The sequence below is a fragment of the Emydura macquarii genome, unplaced genomic scaffold, assembly GCF_026122565.2.
Source record: "Emydura macquarii macquarii isolate MOO-44397 ecotype Brisbane River unplaced genomic scaffold, CSIRO-AGI_Emac_v2 contig_2321, whole genome shotgun sequence".
Lineage (NCBI taxonomy): Eukaryota > Metazoa > Chordata > Testudines > Chelidae > Emydura > Emydura macquarii.
Window position 1 is genome coordinate 3,600,609 of NW_027132458.1, and position 12,079 is coordinate 3,612,687.

The 12,079-nt window shown below is 45.4% G+C and overlaps 1 protein-coding gene across 1 annotated transcript in view; it reads left to right on the plus strand.

The window, feature by feature from the left end:
* STAC (SH3 and cysteine rich domain) overlaps positions 1–12,079 on the plus strand; it is a 100,551-nt gene that overhangs the window by 22,836 nt on the left and 65,636 nt on the right. The window contains exon 2 of the mRNA XM_067560845.1: positions 8,306–8,582. Coding sequence (XP_067416946.1) covers positions 8,306–8,582 — 277 coding nt within the window. The remainder of the gene's footprint in view (positions 1–8,305; positions 8,583–12,079) is intronic.

Genomic DNA, 12,079 nt, shown 5'->3' on the forward strand with positions numbered 1-12,079 from the left:
CTCTGGAGCTACCAGAATCTTTGGAGTGGGAGCATTCAGTGAAACAATAGGGAAGGAATAGATTCTGGTATAAGATACCTAGGAAAAGGTTAAATCTGCTCTTGGAAGCTGCTCTTGCAGTTATCTGTGTCCTGCCCTCAAGGTACAGTATGTGCAGTCAATGAGAGTTTGCTTGGATGATATAATGCTTTTAACTAGGGGACTGGCAAACTTTTGTGCCTAATTTCAAAGGCACAGGAACATCCTGGGTTTCAAATCAGACAGTGAACAGCCTTCTAGGGCTCATAAGAGTCAGCATTGCACTCCTGTGATTTTTATTGCAAGTCTTGCAATATTTGGTGGGGAGGGTGTGTTAAAACCACAGCTTCTGAACTCATGAGAATCTCGGTTTACTTTTATTTTATTTTATTTTTAAATGAAAGTTTCTAGCTCTTATGTATGGGTTTCCCTCAAAAAAAAAAAAAAGGGGGGGGGACACATTTATTGGCTTAAAAATCATGAGATGTCTTTAAGTAATCTAATGTTTGTTTTTTTCTGGCCTTGGCTCATAATTTTCAAATTGTTGGGGTTGCCAATGCTAGACGTTTGGATTGTGGCTGTCTTTGGCAGAAGCAATACTGAGCTAGGTTCAAGATCTAAATCTAACCTTTGTTCATAGCTCAAGTTTCTCCAGAGTTCAGATCTGGGGGTTTGTTGTGGGTTTGTCTCCAGAGAAAGATTAAAAATCCTGAGACTGTAATTTTTTGCTCTGATGAGATAAAATGTAAAGGACCTGATTCTGATCTCACGCCAGCTAAGCATCTTATTCGCTCCAGTAAATCAGTAGCCTCACAGCAGCATTAAATCAATATAAAAGAGATAAAAATCAGGCAAACAGCATACATGAATGTTTCATGGCATGTCTTTAAGATCTCTTTCAGTGTTCAACAAAACGAATTAGCTTAAACAATTGCAAAGATGTGGGAAACATAAATCTTTGTTTAAAGAATCAGTGTTCATTTGACTGCAACATAATCATATGTGTAATTATATTTTACATCTTTTAGCATTTATATTTTCACAAAAGTCTTTACTTGTCCCCAATTAGCTCATTGCTTGCACCATCCTCCCTCTAGTAGAGCAAAGATATGCATTTGCATCCAATAGCATACTTAGGCCTGGTCTACACTAGAGAGTTTTGTCAACAAACGTCACCTTTTGTCGACAACAATCCTGGTGTACACACTGCAATGACCCTTTTGTCGACAAAACTGCCCTGTTTTGTCGACAAAACAAAACCACCTTAACGAGAGGCGTAGAGCTCTTTGCGACAACGTTTTAGCGACAAACAGCAGTGTAGACACTGCTGTATGTTTTTGTCACGGTAAATGGACTCCAGAAATTTCCAACAATGCCAGTCCTGACCACTCTGGACATCTGTTTGCTGCTCTGCAGCCACCTGCCCCTCCCCCAGGAAAGTCGCGAAAGTTTTGTAAGTGTTATTCCACTTCCTGCTTGATCGGCGTGGAGAGCTTGCATCTCATCTTCCCAGGTGACCATGGCAGCTCCACACAGCAAGCGCTCTTCCACTTTGAGCACACCGGAGCTGCTGGTCCTGATCAGGATTTGGGGGGATTCTGCCATGCAGTCCCAGCTCCGCTCTAGCTGAAGGAACTTTGATACCTACGGCCAGATTTCTCATGCCATGGCGGAGAAGGGCTATGAGTGGGACATGATGCAGTGCCGAGCTAAAATCAAGGACCTGCGGCAGAACTAACACAAGGCTAGGGAGGCACACGGTTGCTCTGGTGCAGAGCCAATGAGCTGCCACTTCTACAAAGAGCTGGAATCCATCCTCAGCGGTGACCCCACATCCACTCCCAAGATGCCCGTAGACACCTCTGCAGCCCCAGGGCCACTGGATACCAAACTGAACTCCAACAAAGAGGTCATTGACGAGGAAATGGACCTGGAGAATGACCCAGAACAGTTCAGTTGCTGAGGCTGGGAGTCAGGAGCTGTTCTCGACTCCAGAAAGCTACAGCCACCCCCAGCCCTTCAGCTCAGGATGAAGGAGAGGGGAGCTCTGGTAAGTGTTTGGAAGCCGATGCTGCTTGTATACTGGAGGCATGGGGGGTCATTAGCTTGGCTAAAATATACAGATGTTGGAAGGGATAGAAATGCACAGGAGTAGCTGTGGTTGCATGTGCTTTCCCGTTTCCTTGTGCATCTAGGCAGTAAGGCTGAGAAGCATGTTAATGTACGCTGAGATTTTGCGGGTATCCTCTGATGTGACCTTTAGGAAACTTTTTCAGAGGTACTTCCCGACTCTTTGCCTCAGATTCCTGGGCAGAGCAGCTGTGTTTCTGCCCCCCTTGTAGGTCACTTTCCCATGCCAATCACTTGAGTGGGGACCAAAGCAGCGCACCATCATGCAGCATAGGGACCCAGTTTGAAGCTGCTTGTGTGGAGATGCATCCTAGCATCTTTGCTGACTCTAAGGAGCGAGATATCTGCTTCTATGGCCCCTGCCTGTGGAGAATGGTGGCACAATTTGAAATTTGCTTTCCCTATGGACCTGCATATATGTCCCAAGTGATCACGCATCCGGAACCCAGGACTATTTGGATGGTCTTCCCCCCCCCACACCCCAACTCACCATTCTCAGGCTGATCAAGGAGCTGTATTCTGTTCAGGGAGACAGTGAGAATGAGGTGTGTTTCACAGTGATTCAAGTGTAGTGTTAGGACACTCACAATAATGGTTTTGTTCACTGTTTCTTGTTCTTACACAGATGTGACCTTCACAGCCAAGGTCCCTATGCCGGTGGACTGCCTACGACTGATAAGGAAGCAACCCTGGAGAAGCAAGGAGGAGATGTTCCAGAAACTCCTCTTGTCCTCTGAGGCATCCAAAAGAGAGAAAAGGGCATGGAGACAATCAATGTCAGAATCTCAGAAGATGGAAAGACAGGAAAGGAAGGAAAACCAGTAGAGAATTTTAGCTGGCCATGAGTACATGATCAAGGCCATGGAGGAGAAGACAGAGCTTCTAAAGACAACAGTGTCATTGCAGACACAGTTCATGCAAGCTCGCCCACCCCCTTCAGCCACAACAGAACTGCTTTCCCTGCACTCCACTATCTCTCCCTACACATTCCTACCAAAGTTATGGGCATCTCATCACCCCCTTCATTCCACCTCCTCAGACAGCTATGAGAATGACTGCTGGACTTACATTCAGCTCTCATAGCTGGCACTGCCACCCACTACTTCCTCCCCTCTAGGATTTGTTTGTGCTGTGTGATGTTGTGTGTTTAATAATAAAAGTAACTCTCAAAACAAGAAGCACTCTTTATTTATGTGTTGAACATGATATGTGCACCTACCACTGACACACATGTACAGCTGTATAGCGGCCATAGAATGTCACAGCTCAGTTTTAAAAAACACCTGATGGGTTCTCATTGTCAAAATGGGCCCTCAATGCCTCCCTTATGTAAATGGCCCCCTGTTGTGCCCCTCTAATACCCCTGGCACCTTTCTGCTCATATTCAGATACAAGGTGATCCGCTTCTGCAGTCTGCCCAGGGGCAAACTTCTCACCTTTAGCTTCATGTAAATTATGGAGCACACAGCAGGCAGCTATAACCACAGGAATATAGTCCTTGTTTAAGTCCAGCCTGCCATAAAGGCATCTCCAGCATGCCTTTAACCTGCCAAACGCATGTTCAACATTCATTCAGCACCTGTTCAGCCTGCTATTGAAGCACTCCTTGCTGCTGTCCAGGTTGCCTGTGTAAGGCTTCATGAGCCATAGCATTAGTGGGTAGGCTGGGTCTCCCAGGATCACTATGGACATCTCAACATCCCCTATTGCATGGGCGCTGGATGAACCGCCCGTTAGGGGAGGCTAGCCTATGGCTCCTCCCCTTCCACCTGAGAACACGCCCCTCCTGCTCCCTCCTTCGCCACTGTGGCACTCTTCCCCCCTCCCACCCCCCGCCACTGCAGCTGGAGGAGCCCTGCCCCAGAGCTGAGCCACCCTGAGTCACAACAGGGATGCCCCAGGACCCCCAGCTGCCCGAGACCCTTGGACAGCAGCCTCAGCACCAGTTGGGCAGCCCAAGATGCACATGGCCCCAGCCACCCCAGAGAGGCAGCCACATGTGGCCCCAGGACCCACCAGTGGCCCCAGCCGCCCTGGAGCTGTGATCGCATGTGACTCTGGTGGCCCCAATGCGGCGGCCAGCCCCAGCCACTCCTGAGCGGTTGCCCCAGAGCGCCAGCACCCGCTGGTGACCCCAGCCACCCCAGTGCGGTGGCAGCACATGGTTCCAGTGCCTGCTGGTAGTGTGGTGGCCCCAGCCACCCCGGAGCCATGCCCAGGCGGCTGCAGCAGTGCCCAGGAAGCTTCTGCTGCAGAGGCAGAAGGAGGAGGTGGGGCCATGCCTGGCTCTTTGGGAAGGCCAAGCCTTCCCCTGCCTACATTACTCGACACCCATGCCCTATTGGAATCTTCTTGTCTGGAAAAAGAGTCCTTGCTTGTAGCTTCCGGTACAAACCAGTGTTCCTGAAAATATGAGCATCATGCACCTTTTCTGACCAACCACTGCAGTACCATAGAGAAATACCCCTTTCTATTGATGTTCTCCATCGCAAGATAGTCCGGTGCCAAAACTGGGATATGTGTGCCATCGATTGCTCTGCCACAGTTAGGGAATCCCATTGCTGTGAATCCATTCATTATTTCACACACATTGCGCAGTCACATTTCTTCACAGCAGAACGCAATTACGTATGTGCGATAATGCAATGGTGGACTTGCTGACTCCAAACTGATTCGCGACTGACCAGTAGCAGTCTGGAGTTGCCAGCTTCCAAACAGCGATTGCCATGCGCTTCTCCACCGAGAGGGCAGCTCTTATTCTGGTGTCCTTGTGCTGCAGGGCAGGGGCCAGCTCCGCATAGAGTTCCATGAAGGTGGCTTTGCACATTCAAAAGTTCTGTAGCCACTATTCATCATCCCAGACCTGCAGAATGATGCAATCCCACCACTCAGTGCTTGTCTCATGTGCCCAGAAGTGGCAGTTCACCGTGTGAAGATGCTCCATGAATGGCAACAGTAAGTTGTGGTGCTGTTTGTCTGCATGTCACTCAGCAGGTCAGGCTCCTCGGATTCCTGTTCCGATTCAGAGCTCATGATGTACTGCGCGACCGGTGTTCAGAATGCTGAAAAAAATAGTGGAGGGTAGCACGGGATCCATCTTTTCAGCTAGAGATGGTGGGCACGCAGTAACTGGTGGGGAGCTATTGAAAAAATGGTGTGAGTCGCTGCCAGCAATGCCGTGAATGACGGCATGGAAACGCATTGCACCATGGGACATTGACCCAGCAACCCATGCTGCTGCGGGCTCCTCTCCCCCATCCCAGAATTCCTAGTGGCAGAAGCTGCCGAGTTGCACGGTGGGCTAGCTGCCCACGTTGCACTGCTCTCACTATCAATACTTCAGCACCAAGAGTGGATGCGTTTTTGCGACAAAAATGATACTGCAGTATCAGGATTTGCACTTATGAGATGCAAAGCAGTAGAGAATCAGATCCAGGGGTTCCATTTGTGTGTGCACTATTATGCATATATAATCCACTTGGGGTACATTTTTGCACTTTTACTTGCATATTACGTTACAGGATTTGCATGTGCACAACTCATCTGTTTCATCAGGGCAATTTCAAATGGGATCTGAATGTGCAAATGCTATCATTTTGGTAACAGTGTGCACAAATTGCACATTCAAATGAATTTGCATGCATATATTTGCATGCACACACAAGTGGCACTCAGGTTGTGGCTTTTCTGAAAAGTTTGGGCCTCTCCGTCTAGGTGAGAAAATGCTTTCAATGGAGCTCTTCTCGAGTATATGACAGTGCATATAAGACTGAGCAAATAATATTAAATTACTCTTAGTCTGTTGAACTAAACAGTTTTTTGAGTTTTTTATTTTTTTGCGTCTTTGTCTTCTGTGATAAAATAAATACTTTATTGTACAGCTTAGTCTTCTGCCCATGGCAGAAGCATAGTAATATTTGAGATTTAATTGTCACTGCAGAAATGGATAGCAAATCAATAATGAATGCTGTCACAGTCACCTTGTGGCGCTATAATTCTCTGTGTTTAGTTGCACTAATGAGGTCTCGTTTCTGTGAGAACCACTTCAACAGCAAGCAGGAATTGTTTTTGGGTTTTTTATTGATGATCTCATGTCCATCACTGGGGAGATGAAGTAATCTCAGTAGAGATGCTACTACTGGGGGCCAGTGGCTTAAAATGCAAGAGGGGGAATATAACCCATTTTGTTGGTGCTTTTATACTTTCTCAGGCTGAGAAATTCCAAGTATTAAGCATCAGTTGATGTAGCTGTGGAAACGAGCCGCTATTCTGTTCTTGTGTTTGATATGTAATGATTTGATCTCTATTTGGTAATGACTCTCCTAGAAAGTAATCAGAGTGACTCCTTAGCAAACACTTTAGCATTTGCTTTGGTTATGAACATCTCCTCTGGGCTCTTTCTGTGTGCCAAGAAAAGAAAATGTATCTGACGACTCACTTTAGGGTTGTGTCAGTCTCTCCCACAAAGGACTTATCTAAATGGAGACTCTGGCATCAAAGCACTCGACAGAACTTTTAGCGTGCAGTTGCAGAGTAAGCGGCAGGCTAGCGTAGTGTACATTCATACCCTGGCTTGCCACACGTGAAGCCTCCGTGTAAAAGTCACTAGTGAGAAGAAGTTAATTAAATGGAAATAATGGATGTAAAAGAGAAGTTCTGAGAATTTTACAATACAGCAACCTTGGACTATTGTTAACCTGGAGAGCAGAGCTAAGGCAGCGGAAACACCTTGCACCTTTGTTGGACCAATGGAATTTACTGTGGAGAAATATAGGAAAATGACCTGAGTATTCCTTGTGCCAGTTCATATGGCTGCCTGGTGTGGAGTAGAGGCTACCTCCCATTCATGACAGGAGAGCACACCATTTTATGAAGCCCCTGTCCACTAATATCTGCTACAGGCTTCATAATAAAAAAAAAAAAAAAGGCAGATCAGAGGTGGAAAGTGGTTATAACAGAGCCCCAAGGCCACTACATCAGGTCTCGTGCCAGGATTACAGACCAGTTCCATGCACTTTCAGGAAAGTATGTAAGCTCATTCCCTTCCATTAATTTGAATTATCACTTCCAATCGCCATTGTTTCTAGTGTAAATAGTTTATAACCTAAACAATGCTCCTAGTTACCATGGACAGACTCTATGTGGCATGGAAAATTTTGTGCTCCATCACATTGGCCAAGAAAATAAGGCCCAGCATTGCTATAATTGAAGTAATACTGTGTGTGATAGGTAAAATGGACATGCTGTATGTCAGAGATAAATGAACATGAAAGGAGATGCATCTTAGGTTTTCCCAGCATGCTTTTCTTTCCCCTGACTGTTTGCCCTCTTTAGACTTCAGAGCCTGTCAAACCTGCCAACTTCTGTAACTCACACCATGATAGATACCAGACTTCACCCACTGCCCTTTGCAGAACTGTTAATTTTGGGGGGAGAGCACTGACACAGTAGAAGAGCCTGCCTGAATTACAGGAAAATTACACAGTATGAATTTGAGCACATGAAGCATTTATTATGATTCTTCTTAGGATCCTGGCAAAACACATGGTGCCATAGCTCTTGATCTTCACTAATTTTTCTTTTTAAAACCAGGATTTCTAGGACAAAACCCAGGAAATACTGTATTTGTTTGCACTGAATTGTAAACGAAGTTTAAAAAAATACATAATCTACCTCACTGATTTCATTTCTCTTCCAGAATCCTAAAACAGCTGATCTTAAAACAGCTTTACCTGTTACTCATGGACTCTACATAAGCACTTTAATTTCTGTCACAATTGCACACAAAGGAGCATATATTCTCCCCAGGATGTATGTGCATAATGCTCTGTGACGACTTTGTTGTTGCACCTATTAAGAAGACAGCAATATAGTTGTTTGTTAGAGCCTTTCTTCTTGCAAACTCTTGTCTTAACACTCAAGTTGCTAGTTAGATTTTGAAGTGGATTATTTAGGTCACTGGCGTCATCACAATTGTAGTCCCATCCATGGGATAATCCATTCCCAACGTACTGTTAATATCAGTGGGAACTTACATGTATGCACAAAGTTGACAATATACTCCCCAACATGAACCTGACCTGCAGTGTGGGGGTTTTGTTTTTTCGTTTGGTTGGATTTTTTTAAAGTGACCAACTTCTCTGTTATTGCATTGCAGCTCCAGAAACTGAAAAGATCGCTCTCTTTCAAGACCAAAAGCTTACGGAGTAAAAGTGCAGACAACTTTTTCCAGAGGACTAACAGTGATGTCAAATTACAAGTTGATTTGCTACCTGAGGTGAGCACCAGCACTGGCCAGCTTCCCAGCTCAGAGAGCCAGACCTCCACACCCACCAAACTCCAACGGCATCCAGAAAGCAACAAGGTTCATGTTTTCCAGGAGCACATCTTCAAAAAACCCACTTTCTGTGACGTCTGCAACCACATGATTGTTGGTAAGAATTATTTTCTTTGCGTGTGAGCGAGACCGTGCAGAGTGGCCTTTCCAGGCCAGATGTGATCACAGAGATGTTCTTGACAGTACTAGCACAAGGGAACTTGGACTGATGAGCTACACCAGCCAGCCCATTAACATGATCATGGGCTCCTTGATCTCACCCTTTAAGCTGTGTGGTTGACATAGGTCACAGTTTGACCCAAATAACAAATGTCTCCCCATGCTGACACAAGTAGGTATCACAACTCAGAAGCTATGGAGCCAAATTTTGCTCTGTCAGGTTTGGATGCATATTGGTTCCTGTTGGCTGCACTGTTATAAAATATGGCAAAATGTCATTCATTATAATGAATGAAGTAGAATGAAAACCTCACGTCGTTTCACTGCATTCCAGTGTGTTAATTGTAAATTCACCCAAGTGCGGAGGTCTCATGAAAGGCCCAGTACACCAGCTTTGCAATAAGGCTGCAGAAGAAGAGGTAGGGAGAGGAGGGCAAGAAGGATGGCAGAACAGAGGCTACATCCTCTGCCTGTCATGGGGGGGAGGGGTCCATGCTACCTGTCAATAGGCCAACAGGGAGGCTGTTACTCTAGAATGTTGACCTGCACACGCAGTTTTATAGACGGTTCACTTCACCTGGGGTGATGATCCTCCCATATAGAATGGCATAAAGCAGGAGTAATTCCTCCATTAAAAGCAATGGAGTTATACCTCTGTAAAAGTGAATAAGTGAGAGGAGAACCGGGTCCATGTTATTCATCAATAAAATTTAGAATGGGGCAGTGAATACCTTCATATAGAAAAAGTAACACGCATCCTTGGCTCAACTATTAGACAGAAACCTGCAACTGCACATGTTCTTCAATGTGGCGGGTGGCAGGTTTCAAAATGAGAAAACAGGGTTTGTTTTCTGGATCTCTGCATTGGGCCATATCCTCATCTAGTGTAAACTGGTGTAACTCCATGGCATTCAGAGGAGCCCATCAGGATGTGCCCCATTGTCTGTTGTGAGGTTCTTTGGCTACCTTCATTGAAGATACTAGTGGGCTGGATTTTTTTCAGTTTGCAGCATTGGTGGGTGTCCTGTCACAGCTAACTTTTTCAGTGTTGCTGGGGTCAGGGTCCCTTCTGCAGGCAATCTAGTCTTCTGTTGGTGGGTCAACAGAAGACTAGATTGCCCAGGACTGTAGCTATATTTAGTGATATTCCTATTGTGAGGCTCCCGAGGGTGCCCAGGGTTGTGAAGCACCTCACCACTAGCTGCCCTTAGCATGAAGGAGTCTTCTCTGTGCTTGCTGTGGATCAGCTCCATGACACCAACAGCCTCTGGCAGCACAAGCACTGCCTTCCAGACATTTGCAGGCCATGCTCTCTTTGTACGGATAGCTATAGGCACATACCACCTCCCACGTCCTCGGAGCATTTCCTGCAGTGTCCAGCCCCTTCTCCACTGAATAGCACAGAATTACCAGGCCTGCTGTTCCCAAAGGAACAGCCCACACCAGCTTGTAAGATCCAGCTGATACTTAAGCTGATGCTTAATACTGAGATGTATTTATGGTGAAAACAAGAATAAGTTTATTATCAAAGAACAGAGATTCAAATGTTAGTGTGAGAATATTGGAAACAAATGGCTACATACAAAATAAAACAATAACATGCTTTCTAGAGATTAAAGTGAATGAACAATTAACCTTCTGTCTAAAGAAGCTTATTGCACCCAAAGTCTACTCCAGCATTTTCAGCCAAGCCTGGTTCTGACCCTTCTTTCACAAAACAAATTTGCTGTCCATTTACTTCCTTGGTGAAGGATGCTTGGGTATCTCCTTTGTCTTCCTGCTCCCCCAAATATACTCAAGCAAACCTTTGATGTGCATCTCAAGATATGGTTCTCTCCAGCTGGTGTCTTTCTCTTACTGTTTTCTCTTACTCTTTTTGAAGTTCTTACAATCCTTCATTTGCATTCAGGTCAGACCTGTGATAGGACACCCACTTTGAACAAGACGGTAACCAATTTACATGTAAAGAGATGGATAAACATATCTTGTCTGACAGAACCTGTTTTTCATCTTTGCTGGTGACCAGTGTTGATACATGGCTAAACATCTTTTCAGTGTATATGCATAACTCCTTGCACAACATTCATACCTGTGTTTTGTGATCATATTGATGAGCAGTCTGACACCAGCTTTCATTTGAGACCTCACATGACATTTTTTTGGTGAACTAGAATCAGGAGGTCTCTGTAAGCCTTCTGCACCTCCTTGCAGAAGAGATTCTTGGGTCACACCTATACTAAGAGGAAGCCTTTGAAATTAAAATGTATTTTAAATAAAGTTTAGATATATATGTGGCAGTTGAAGACAATGCTCAGCATGATACAGGACTACGACCTATCTGGGGACATGTCATCAAGTATTATTAGCTTTGGGGGGAAATAAATAAGTTTTATAGCCTTAAAAACCTTTAGCGGCAGAGGATGGTTTCACATTTGAGATCAAAGGCCAGGACGGTGAGAGAGAGTATTAACACCAGGGAATACTAGGAGCCTAGGGCAAAAAAAAAAAAAAAAAAGGGGGGGGAGAGCTGGCATGAGTCTGATTGGTTTAAATAACCTGTTGTCCTAAACAAGCCCATGTGGATTTCATCTCAAGTATTAGTTTAAAAAATGTATACAGCTGAGAATATACGCTCAGAACAACTTTGCTTCCAACTGTTCACATTTTAACTGTTTCTCACTAATGCTGTGAATGATGTAGATTAGTAAAACTTCAAACCGATACAATTCAACAGTGCAATTCCAAAATATTATTACTCTAGGTAGGTGGGGGCCCACTCCCTGCAGCAAAGAGCTGACGCAAGTCCAGTTCTTACACACCCTTTGCCTTTGTTCAGCTTCCTCTGTGACACAACTTAACCAGGCGCGTCCTGAAGCAGAGCCATAGTACAAAACATCAGCTTTGGCCTTAGCTGCATCCTGAGCCAGCTCTCCCCTACGCTTCTGCTTGAAGAACTCACTAGCCTACACTTTAGCCCTTTTGCTATAGAGAGAAACCTTTTATCCCTGCTGAGATGAAGTTAATGTGACCTACTTTGTCTGGCTGCCTGGATGAGTCAGGTGAATGACCTCTGCCATGCAGCTTGTTGGTGAATCTTCCCCTTGAAGATACAAGGAAAAGACGTTGAGAGTTTTTACCCCATGGTACCCTATAGTCTAGATCAGGGGTTCTCAACCTTTTTCTTCCTGAGGCTGCCCCTCAACATGCTATAAAAACCTCCTCAGCCCACCTGTGCCACCACAGCTGTGTGTTTCTGCATAACCAGTAGAATAAAAGCTAGGACCGGCATTACTGGGCAGCAAGCAAGGCAAGTGCTTAGGGCCCCATGCCACAGAGGACCCACTAAGTTAAGTTGCGTGGTTTCAGCTTCAACCCCGGGAGCCAGGACTCAGGCTTTGGTTTTCTGCCCTGGGCCCCAGAGAGTCTAACGGCAGC